The sequence below is a fragment of the Chaetodon auriga genome, chromosome 1 (assembly GCF_051107435.1).
Source record: "Chaetodon auriga isolate fChaAug3 chromosome 1, fChaAug3.hap1, whole genome shotgun sequence".
In the NCBI taxonomy this organism is placed as follows: Eukaryota; Metazoa; Chordata; class Actinopteri; order Chaetodontiformes; family Chaetodontidae; genus Chaetodon; species Chaetodon auriga.
This window is the reverse complement of record NC_135074.1, coordinates 6109639-6122405: the sequence shown is the minus strand read 5'-3', so window position 1 is coordinate 6122405 and position 12767 is coordinate 6109639. Positions and strand designations below refer to the sequence as shown.

The following is a 12767-nucleotide window of genomic DNA, read 5'->3' as shown; positions in this document are numbered from 1 at the left end:
GAAATTTACCAGACGGGCAGCGTATAACAACTGATGGTAAATGTAATATTCAGTATTTCTGCAGCTTGACACATTGTAAGGACCAATGTGAGTCCTCTGCTTTGATTTTGGCCATTTTTAACTACTTTCTGAACTGCAGTCACTAGCAGTTTGGATGGGTCAGGCTCCAGTGACTTTTATGCCTATATGGAGTCATTCTTTGTGCTTTGTGTTGCCTTGTTGTTACATGAATTTCAAATGAATGTAAGTGTATATAACCCCTTGGCTACAAAATTAATTGCTTTAAATGTCATGTTATTCAAAAGTGCACTATGCAGCTAGTCAGCGCAGTGGTTGGTGTTCTCTTTGCAGTGTTGCAGCAGTCAGTGAGTCAGTGTCCTCATCAGTCTGAACGTCAGTCTGTGAGCCTTGTTCACCTGCAAGTTCAACTTATCTATTATATTCTCTCTCTTAGGATGATATAACCAGTACAGTACAGTATGAGCGGCTGTTATTTTGTGTACATTCATGGCTAGCCCTCTGTATGACATGCGTGTTTTACCCCAAACCTGGTGCAGATTGATCCTATTGGGCACATGTTTCACTGATAGGGCGTCTATGATCTCTGGCCTTGCAGTGCGCAAACACAACAGCACACAGATGGTTTCCTCTTTCCCCTCATCACTATGTTGAGATTGGAATTAGCTGCTGCACTTCATCAATTATGCAGCGAGGCAGCCTCTGTCTCCTCATCTGCATGCTGATCCTTTTCCCTTCGAAACAAAGTGCCAGCCGATGCGCTGGGAGAAGTGTTTTACTCAGCATGGTGGGGGAAATCATGACTCCACTTTTCTTCATACTGTATGATGCATTTTTTTTAAGTACTTTCACTTTAAAGCGAAATGAAGCGAGATATTCCAAAATGTTCAAGCTGATATCGAACAGATTCAAGTTACAGTTTCTTCCATGTTAGTTCATCTTTCTGTCTGGCAGGCCCTCCAGCTGGAACCACGAGACAGTGTTACAAATGACCATAAGAAAAAGATTTGTTTTTTAATTTACCGCCTTTGTGGATAAAGTTTGGTTGAATTCAGAAAAGTGAAACTGTTGGCTCAGATTAGGGAAAAACTGTGGTCGTGGTCGGAAGACTCAATGTTGACTTTTGGGCAGAGGCAAACCTAATAAGTCTACTGTTATATTTCATAAAAATGTAATTTTTGTTTCTGGTATTAGGGGAGGCTGTTTGTATTTAGCCTCCACTGAAAAACATGTCAGACATACTTTAAATGTTTGATCAAACACTAACCAGTGCTGTCACTTTGGACTCATTCTCATCTGTCAGCAGGATATCTTCACAAACATGAATGTATTTTGACAAGTTCTATACACATACAAGCCTGAGGCTGAGGAATAACTGATGACATTTCACTGATGGGTCAGGTGACATAACTGCGACACTGAAACACTGATGTTGATCTAAATCCCAAAGAGATGTTTGCTGGGTCAAGAAATCAATTTAAGTTTAAAGCAAAGTGACAGGAGTGATGTCTTTGAGTGTAACAGCAAATTAGCCTTACATGAATTACCTAGACAAGAGCAAGTTGGAAAAGATCAGATTTGGTGTTATTAAAGTGTAGTTTACAGGCCCAGCTTCATTTATGTCACTATTCAATCCCTCTCTGTATTTTAAAGCAGGGCAGTAAGCTGTACCTATGTAAGTGAATCTGATTAGCTGTGATGGTGCAGTTGACTACAGAGCAGACAAAAGGCAGCGCCATCCTTTCTGGCAGAAGTGGAAATAGATAATATGTAGCATTTTTCTCTGTGGGCTATACGTCCATTCCCAACCTTGATAAAAATGAGTTTGATCCTCTTTTTGAAAACTCCCAGCCAGTCGATTATGCATATGAAGCACTGTGAAATTAGCCCCTTTTGTTTGGGTCTTGCACTTCTCTTTTAACGTGTGAATTGGCTCGATTATACAACAAAAAAATCTGGCTAATCCTTACATCCCTCTCTGCCTGCCTCCACCCGTTTTCCCTCTCACTCTGTCTCTCTTGCTGGATTTCCTCTGTTTTTCTGTCTTGCTGTGGGGGAAACAAAGGGAACAAAAGAATGAGAGGAGACAGTAAGCTTCTCATCCACTGTAGTGAGTGGTGGAGTGAAGCTCTCAATAGAGTGCTGGACAGACTGGGTGGACTGGTGGTGCTCTGAGAACTAGGCCAGAGGACTGCTGACAGCACCCCAGAGTCCAGAGTCAGGACCAGATGAAACAGAGAATTACTGGAAGAAGCAGTGTAAGGGAGAAGGTGAAAAATCATCAATCTATTGCTCGATATCAGGGATCCCTGTGGGGGTTAGATGGCAGGGTCCCTGGACTCTGCCGGATTTAGATCAGGGGTCAAGTGGAGGGTGAAGCACAGTTTACCTACAGTTTAAAAATAGAAGGTTTGAACCGGATTGTTAGAATTTACATCATTGCACCTGTTTCTCTCCGTCAGTTCAGAAAAGGCAATCAGAGGGACAGTGAAGAGAAACGTCCATAAAGCTGCTTAGAAATCATTGAAAAATGACAATCCTCCTAACTTTAGATCTTGCCTCATCATTATCATGCTTAGGTGAGTGTTTTAGTGAGTGATGTATCTCCCTTTTCTGCAGGTAGCTCCGTTTTTCCACATTGATCAAATAAATATGTCAGTTTGAGTTGACTTGTACAGCTGGGTCAGTCTCACACATGCATGTTGCTGTTACTCTGTTGTAGTGCTTTAGGGATGTAGCTAAGTAGCTATCTATGTACTGAGATGACCTCCCATTTGTCCTGTAACCACTGACATTGACTGTTTCTCCAGGTGGAAACTGCAGTCAGCGCACACACAACACTGGACCTACTTTAAATCACCAAGCAAATCTGAGATGCATGTGCAAAGCCAGCAGACTGGAACCTACAGAAACTCACTGTGTCCATGGTAACATCCTGCTGGTGTCACCCCATGCATGGTGGCTTCCTGGGTGGCAAAATCCATGAAAAATTAGCATTTTTGGTTTCACAGTTTAAGTCCATTTTACACATTTTAAAAGCTTGGAATGTCCCATTAAGATGGCTCTTGTATTTGACGCTCTGGTTCATTTGTTTACAGATGTTTGCTGGTAAAACATCAAAACAATTTAAAATGCCTGTAAGACAGTACAAGCTCAGCAGTACGCTGAAAATGACTCTGAAAATTACAACATATGGCATTCCCTGGAAAGAAGGAAGACAGAGCAGAGGGAAGAGGAGTCGTAAACAGTTTCTGGGGTTAGAACTAAAGTTACAGCCAGACCAGAAGTGACAGTGCTGTGGGTGGACCAGTCGTCCTGTCAGCACAAATGCAGCTTGCTGTTTTCCTCTGTGGGTGTTTAACTTTTAGGTTTGAGTCGAGCAGAATGCACAGATTGCAATTTGAATGCATTTACATGAAAAAACACTAAGGATCTAAGGTGTGATTAGCGCTCTGACTTGAGCTGTTTGCTGTTCCTCAGTGAAAATGAACGGGCAGCAGCAGCAGCTCTACAGCTCGCCATGGAAAGGAGGAGGAAGGAAGGGAGGGTTTAAAGGAAAAGGAAAGGTGAAGTATCAAGGTGAATGGTACAAAGCTAGGAATTTCCCTCATTTTATACTAGAAATGGAAGACAAAAACATTGTGATTGACCTTTTGATACAATACACCGAGTCCTTATAATCTGATCTCCACCATAGCCTGTTGAAGGGATTTGGAAAACAGGGACAGAAGAAAGCTAGGACACATTTTTAGTTGTGAAATGTCACTGGGATGAATACATGTGTGCGTAAGAAGCAACCATGCATGTCCTGCTCAGTTGTTCAGTGACACAGGAAGTGGTGATGTAATAGTGTACAATCCTAAAGCTTTTTCACACACTCGCTGTCTCCCGCTCTCTGTCTCTCATGCACTCATGTTATTTGCCCCTCGGCCACCGTGATATTCTAAGTCCTACAATCATGTGAGCGTGGTGGTTATGGTCGCGGCCTTTGAGCTCTCTGGTTGAGACAAACACACACTCACAGACACATTTATGGGGCATGGAGCTTGCAGACTGAGAGTTTTGTAACCTGCTTGAATGCTAAACTGACTTCAGAAGAATTCACAGTGCAGATCTTTGACCTTGGACAGACAGCTTCTGCCACTGTAAGATGATTCTGTTTCCCCAATTTCACTGCGCAGATCTTTAAAATTTCATCAAATCAAAGGAATATTGATAAGAAATGTACCAAAGACGACAACACTTACACCAGCAGTTATAAAACAGCAGAGATTTTTCACAAATTCTGTATTTATGTATGTAATGATCTCTTGGGTACCCTCATATACGTTATAGGGAGCTTGAGTCCCAGTGCTGTTTCTGGGCTGGCCTCCTTTCCTCTGCCATCAATGCCTTGATGCAGTCGCTCAATCAAAGCTTCTTTGATCAGTCATTCTGAGAAAGTTAAAGGTTTCCTGGGGTTTACCATCTTTATCTACTAAAGCACTTTCTGTTAGAATTTAACCTTTCATGACTTTGTTTCATTTCGATGTGCTTCTCTCCAGTGCAGCAGTGCATCAGAGCTGTCACTCCCTCATCATTAACACTGCTCGCTTTCTATTCTAATGCCATGTTCCCAACCATGTCGCTGTAATCTCTGCTGTCTGTGAAACATGTACGTTGTCTGGCCCTCTCTGTCCGCTCTGATAGATTTCTGCTGTGCCGGCTTTAGCCTGACAAACTGGTGACATTTGACCAATCAAGGTTTTAAGGTGTTTTTAGACAGGCAGCATACAGAGTCAATGGGAAGACACAAGCAGGTGTGATTAGATGTAAATTCACTGACTGCTGTAACTCACAAAAGTGTTTTGACACTTTCTTTCCTTTTTTTAATGAACTATGAATTTATAACAACAAACAATAACCATAGTAATAAAGGTCACGGGCATGTATTTGAGTCATGAATAGAATCATTAGTAATATTTACCCCAGCTTATTTCTTGCGTCTCCGCCAAAATGTGTTTGCTCTCAGTCTAATCATACATGTAGGATTAAGGGGAAATGGTCTTTGTTAATGGTGGCTAATTTCCTTGATTTTCAAAAATTGAATTACTTTTTCATAAAAGAAGGGAGAATAAGATTACGTTGTACTGCTGGATTTTTAATAGATTGCATTGTCGCAATTGCCAGTTTGACTTCTGGAGCAAATCCAGAAACATATGTTTTCATTCAGGCTCCACAGAGCACAACAGAGGTGGTCACAAAATATTTTACTGATTAACTTAATGTGGGATGCTAACATGCACACAACAAATGACATATGTAAATCGGATATTACTACAAATACACTGCTACTTCTAACATTTTCACACACAACATACATTTAGTGCACAGCACTGTCCACATTCAACACTCGGTGTTACTAACATGGTCCATTTTCACACTGCTGCTGCATTTCTCCTCTAAGTTGCTCCCTCATGTCATGAAGTGAGTTTTCCAGGTGACTGTTAATTTTAAAAATATTTCAGGTAGTCCATGTCATGGCTACTTACAGTACCTCACAGCAGCATACAGTTCGAACACAGAGTGTGGACGGGAAGACCTGCATGTTAAGGAGCAGGAAGCAGTCACACACACATACACACTCAATCGTCACTTGGTCACTTGCCACCAGGCTCTTTTACTGGATTGAAATGCCCAAAATATGTTTATGAGATGCAGGGCCGCTCATGTGTGCATTTAGGAGTGTGTGTGCATGTTTGTGTGTGTGTGTGTGTGTGCGTGTGTGTGTGTGTGTGTGTGCGCAAGTAGTAGGAGGGCGTCGCTTCGCGTTATCTCTCATCCACACTACTTAAGCTCTGTAGGGCACTTCAAACAGCCTGCAATGGGAGGGAGTATGGTGAGTCTGTGTGTGTGTGTGTGTGTGTGTGTGTGTGTGTGTGTGTCTCGATGGTGGATGGTGGAGGGGTTAGCTTTTGGTACTAAGGGGAAATAGGACTGTGATTTCAGACCAAATTAAGCCACATCAAACAGGCCAGATCAAAGAGTGTACATCCCTTACTGTCTGTGCCAGTCTGACATCACGACAGGATGCCCCACCCCCAGCAGACACACACACACACACACACACACACACACACACACACACATTTCCACTATCCTCCTTTGCCTTCATTTTATATTATTCCCTGCATTTCTGTATGATTCTATTTTATATTCACAGATTTTCAGTGTCTTTCTGTAATGATATTTGGAGCTCCTATTTATAGAAATACAACCATCCACCCCCCATTCACACAATTTGCAAGCATTTAACAGGGTTATGGGTCAAGCTGGATCAAATATAATGCAATATGTGCTGAGGCTGGGTGTGTGTGATAGAGCAGCATCCATTAGAGATGCAGCTTCACCTTTGAATTGTGTTAGCAATCCTGTGTGCTCCAGTCAAAGTCTTTGATGCTGCCTGATGCCAGTGGCTGTCAAGTGTTCTGTCGGTGTGTGCATGCATGTGTGTGTGTTTTGCTAGATGGTTAGATGGCTGCATAGGGAGGAGAGGAGGGGTGGCTGCTGTATTTGCGGATAAAGGAAGAGGTTGAGAGTGACAAAAGGGGGAGATGCCGGGTACCGATGGAGCAGACAGTGGGAAAGTGGCGTGTGTGTGTGTGTGTGTGTGTGTGTGTGTGTGTGTGTGTGTTTGTGGAAAGAGAATAGGGAATCGGGTTGATGACAGAAGCTGCACATCAAAAACCTACAGAAGTGCAGGAGGAGAACAGAGTGTGCAAGAGTATAATCTTCATCAGCTGCAGATCAGTGTAGTGGAGTAAAAGCTAATACATCTGAAATATACTGTTGTTCTGTATAAAGGAGCATAAACCTGGAAAGCTCAAATAAAGTACAAGTAGCTTAAAGTTGTACTGAAGCACAGTGCATAAGTAAATGTGCGTAGTTACTATCAACACCGTGGCCATTAATGTCAAACTGTCATGTCTGGAGAAATAATACATCAGAGGGGAGAAAAGGAGGCAGTTAAAGTGGTTATAGATCCAGTCTAAATGCAACCCAGATGCTCCATTAAGGAGACAGTTTTTAGAAGGAAGGAAAGTGACATGACCTTGAAATGTTATGAACATGTGATCAGCTGGACATGCAAGCCAGTGTCATTTTCATTTCCATTTGAAGAACACCTAGCTCTCTCCTGGCACTCCTGTAAAGTGTAAAGTGAGGTTTGGGCATAGCAGATACTTTGTTTATCAATATGTAAGATCGGTCAGTATTAATGTGCATTGTTGTCTGTGTGTTACCAGTGCTCCTATCCTGTGTGGGAGGACTTCAGCGCCAAGGCCACTAAGCTGCATTCCCAGCTCCGGTAAGTTTCTTAGACAACACAACCAAATAAAACAATAGCTACAGAAATAGTCTTTCCAAAGTGGAACACTGAATATTTTATACGACACAGGATGAAATCATTTTCTTAAAAGGAAGTCAGACTTCAGCACTGCCTGATTTGTGTGGGTATTTCCTGTTTTGTTTTTTTTTTTTAAGTTTCCATTCCTTGTATTGGCAAGAAATCAGGGATTTCCATGCTGTAGGTTCAGTGATTTGCATAGAATTTTATTTTTTACCAGACTATAAAAATGCATTTAAACCACCGTATGACAGCATGTAAATGCACTAATTTCATGGCTTGTTTCTCTTTGAACTGTGTCAAATTTCTGGGATACAGGTTTGCTTTTAATTAGACCTTAATTACAAAAAACTAAATTGAAAAATTCAGCATTTAATCAAATATGCAAAGGAAAAAAAGTCTCTGTTTTGTATGGTTTTCCTGCAGTGAGTTGACTTGAGGTGAATAACACTGATATCTGCTGAATGTGGCAGCATACTAATAGAGTGCATCTACATGTCATTGACCAAATCAACTGTGCTGTCATTACATTACCAGTGGAAAACCTGACCACTGAATTCACTGAAATCAGGCAGAAGCAGGTGCTCATTAGATAAAGCTTTTATATGTGTAGTAATGAGTGTTTTCTGTAAATCTAGAACCACTGTTCTGGCTGCTGTGGCCTTCCTGGATGCCTTTCAGAAGGTGGCAGACATGGCTACCAACACCAGAGGTAGGATAACAGCTGTGTCTATACGGGTGTGTGAATGTGTCAAAGGCAGAAGCAGTTCCCTGCTCAGAAAGCTATAAGCTGTGTGCATTGGCGTGCGTCCCTTTGCCAAAGCCGTGCTGTGTTTTCCTCTTCTGAAGCATCCACATGGCAGCGCTGTTAGGAATCTTGTTATGCTGTTGAGATATTATCAACCAGCCCACTAAAGTCTCCTTTGACTGATGAAAGTGTTTCCAGTAGCCTAAAGGTACACTTTGTCCCAAACTTCAAAGCAGTTGCACTGCACTGTTTACAGAAGACAGAGACGAGGGAAGCATCTCGGGGGGGTCGGTAAAAGACATTTATGTCGCAGGACACGCTTTGTCAAACTTCCCAATGCAACAAAAACATCACTTTTGAATAGAGTGTTGCAAATAACATGGGTTTTGAAGGCTAATTGGTTTTTTTGGGAGGAAGCTGCTGCTTTGATTTTTTCTGCCAGTCTGTCATATCTTTGAATTCGACAATGTGTGGAGCTAGCAGGTTACGACAGACGCGGCTGAAAGTGTTAAAAATGCTCGGACAAGTTCTGTGTACAAATGTAGCCTACTTTTAAACAATAGTTTGACTCAATTTTAGTAAGTTACCTCTCTGCTAAATACTGAAAAGGTCCGTTATTAAGCTTTCCTAACATTGTGGCGACATGCTTTCTGCCTCCCCCACAGCTCGGGCGTGCTGGGTTGTTCAAGATATTTCCAATGGAAAGCTCAGCACGGTGTTTCTTCCTGTGGTGCACTTGTTGAAACTTGCTAAAATTGGCTGAATTTTGGAGAATTGTGGTCAATGGATTGTATTTTGTGTTTTTGGCTCGGTGCTGTTGATATTCTTTGTGTAGGCTTAAAGCTTGGCACTAGTTTTAATGTGTGTGGGCTGAGGAGGTCAGACAAACACTTGGCGCCCACTGAAGGCCATCTGAATACTATCATGGTACCTCTGAGGGAAACGGGAGAGACGACTGAGGCTGCAGAACAGGGAATTTCTCCTCCTGTTGTGACTGATTCGGTGCAGCTGCGAGACAGTCTATGTGATGGTGACGTGTGAGCGCGGCCCCAGGTGGGATCCTACAGAGGAGGATACAGGAAGAGGCTCGTGCTGCTTTTATAGGCCAGACAGGAAATCACCAAGCTCTGTCAGCTCATTTCACATGCTGCTACCACTGCCACACACACACACAGGGAGAAATATAACGACGGTGGCACGAAGATGCAGACTGCATCAGAGGCTCTTTGTACTTTCTGTACTGATGAGTCATTCCTGTTGGAGTCCATTTGTCAGATTGCTGTACAATTGCTGCTCTTTCTCAGCGTGTGATGTTCTCTAATAGATTTGTTAAATGGATGGCGGCAGAAGACGGCACCAATAATGATGCTCTCTGTCTTCCTGCCATTCACTATATCAATGTGCTACTTATTACAGCGTGTGTGTATGAGTGTGAATCAAGCCCAAAGGGTACTGATGATCCTGTGCTCTGCTCTTGTACCGACGCTCCCATTTATGAGCCTGCATCTTTCCATTCAGCGTGTCAACCAAATGTTATGTGGATCAAAGTGTTTTCATCAGCTGGGTAAAAAGGAAAAAAAAAAAATGGCTCCCTGAATATTACTGATGAAATATTCCTGGAAGTCATGGCAGCCAGTTTTTAACAGTTCAGAGGCACTGCATAACCACTAATGACACTGATATTGAATCTGGATGAATGTGCCAGGTCTATGTATTGCGACATATTTGGCAAACTCGTTTTCAGTCAATACGCCACTGGCATGGCATTAGAGATGGCAATGCCAGTTGGTCTTTGGTCCAGACTGAAATATTGGATGCATCGCCATGAGATTTGTTACAGACATAGATGCCCACCAGAGAAAGGATCCTACTCCCACCATCACAGAGTATACATTTGTGATTTTGAGTATATGTGTTAGAATCCAGGATGGACTGCCTGGAAATTTGGTCCACACATTAATGTTCCCCCCTGAGATTTGTAATCTCTGAACTTTTTATCTGCTGCCATCATCAGGTCTAATTTATTCACTTAATATGTTGGTTCATTACCACATACCCGAAAAAAAGAGGACTTTCCCATCAGCCTCAGCTGTAGTTAATGCTACTTAGCATGCTAGCATGTAGTGCTGGGCGGTATACCGATTCACACCGAATACCGGTGTATATTTTTGTTATGATATGAATTTTTAACACCGCCACACTGGTGTATGTGATTACACAACGTTTGGAACGCTGCGCTGCACGACACTGTTTCAGACGGACCGTTTTCAATGTTGTCCTTCTCAACACGCATGGTGGGGGGCGTGGTGAGGGTAAACTGCAGTGCTCTGGTATTACATTTCGGTGAAGATGGATGGGATAGACGTTGAAAGTTCCGAAATCAAAGCTGCAGAACTAGTAGAACATGATGACACAGAAGAACTTGTGCCAAAAAGAGGAGCCGTGTCTATTGGTTTTTTTGGGTGTCAAGTGTTGTCGCTGGAGCCATTTGCTCCACCACCTTGGTCGCAAGCATGTCTTGGAAAATCAAGAATGTATGAAGTTAAGATCAGTGCCCTCCACATCAGCAGGTAACAGGGGAAGAGAAAAGGAAAAATCGAGCCAAATGTCACTTCAAGGTGCGTTTGCTAGAGGGACTCCCTACGACAGAAAAAGCAAACGATGGATCGAGATTACAAACTCTATCACTATCCACCTAGCCAAAGACATGGGTCTGCTTAACACTGTAGAAAAAGAAGCTTCAGGCAGATGATCAACACATTACACACCGAGCAGAAAATACTTCAGCCAAGTTACAATCCCCGACTTGTACCAATTAACCTGTTCAGTACGAGCACCGCCTGGACAGGGGGCAGCAAGATGTGCGCAGTTCAGACGGTCAATGCTCACGCTAGGAAGCACCAATCCTAACTTGTAGCATATCAGAATGACGGGGAGAAACTCAGCTAAAAGCCTCTACCAAGCATTGCCACCCAAAGGAATGAATGGCTGCAGTTCCTTGAAAATGTTGGACTCAATGTGAATGTGTTGTTATAATAAATGAATAAATAATATGGTGGCCAATGGGGAATCATCCAGCAAAAGTGGGCGTACTGGTTTTTCTGTGCTGGATCATGGCCAGGCCTTGTTTTCTGCTCCGTCCCTAATGTTTAGGCACCAGATATAGTAAGCTTTCCTCTCAAGCTGATAAAGTTAAAGGCAGCATAGAGGGTGAGAGAAACAGTTTTTCTTGTGTTTGTGCTGGTGTGTGTGTGTGTGTGTGTGTGTGTGTGTGTGTGAGAGAGAGAGAGAGAGAGAGATTAAGCAAGTGGGTGAAATCCAGCAGGAGGAAATGTGGAAGTTCTTGAGAATTCCCTGATGAGGGGTGAATTTGAGTGCACTTTCAGATGTGAACTCCACTCCCCTCTTATAGCCCAAACATTCACTTTCCCCCGGGCAAACTCACTGTGTGTGTGTGTGTGTGTGTGTGTGTGTGTGTGTGTGTGGGTGGGTGGGTGGGTGGGTGACAGCACACACTGTATACACTACTACACTGCTTCTCTGATGTGGGTTGGTAGAGGCCCCCTGTGCGTGTGGTGTTTCCCATGTTTAATAACCTGCCGATTTGGCATTGTTTAACAAGTCCTCTTCATCCCCCAGCATCAGTGAGGATGCACACACAAACACACACACAGCATGTTCCCATACTCTCACACTAGTGACAGCATTATTTGTGAAAGGAGGTTTCTTCCGGTCTTTCGAAATCTAGTCGCACAAACATTTTCAGCTTCATTCATTCCAGATTTTTAAATGTCAGTGATTTCTTGTCACTTTCCTTTGAGCTGGGAACACTTTGAGACTTTTCTGCCAGACCACATGAAAGAGAGGGTGCTGTTACATCAGTAGTTTTAAGCAGCCGTGGTATATTGGCTTTACTGGCCTTTTTGATGGAGAGTTAGACCACAGACTTTTTTGCCTCTCACTTCAGATGATCTTACTTATGTTCATCTGAAAGGGGCGCATTCATAAAGAAAATAGGACATTTTAGTTTTGGTTAAAGTGTGTTTGACCCTTTCAGGACACAGCAGTCAGCGTGAAATCTTATCGTCTGGGTGGCTTTTGTTGCTTTGCTCACCAACTCTAGAGCTTTGTTGGTGTGATGCAACCAAAGTACAAGAACACAGACTCCTGCACACTGTATTTTTCTCTTTTCCAAGGAAATCTTCATAAATTTGTTCATTTGTGCCGCACATCATCCGTTGTGCATTATTGTCTTATGATATCTACCGTCATTGCAGTGATATCCAGCATATCTTTCATGGTGAGAACAACATGACATGCTTGGTTATGTGTGAGCTGCTGAATATTTGCCAACATCATCATAAACTTCCTGTTTATTCGTTCCTTGTAGTAGAGGTCTTAATGTTTGGTATGCCTCTAGTGTGTGTATGAAGGCTGGTTGTATCTTATACAGGATTTTTCTTTGAGCGGCTGACAAGTTTCTAGTACAGAAATGGTTTTTTTTTTTTTTAAATTTCTAAAATTCAATGTCCCAGTAAAATGAAACCTATTGTATGTTCATTTGCTATTTGCTGAAGGTACAAAGTAGCTTTAAATATCTAAAATTAAGCGAGCACC

At 42.5% G+C, this 12767-nt stretch overlaps 1 protein-coding gene across 2 annotated transcripts in view; it reads left to right on the top strand.

Moving 5' to 3' along the window:
* mtss1lb (MTSS I-BAR domain containing 2b) overlaps window positions 1-12767 on the top strand; it is a 66845-nt gene that overhangs the window by 13511 nt on the left and 40567 nt on the right. For both annotated transcript variants that reach the window (XM_076735108.1, XM_076735185.1), the window contains exons 2-3: window positions 7302-7363; window positions 8041-8114. In XM_076735108.1, the coding sequence (XP_076591223.1) occupies window positions 7302-7363; window positions 8041-8114 (136 nt within the window). The remainder of the gene's footprint in view (window positions 1-7301; window positions 7364-8040; window positions 8115-12767) is intronic.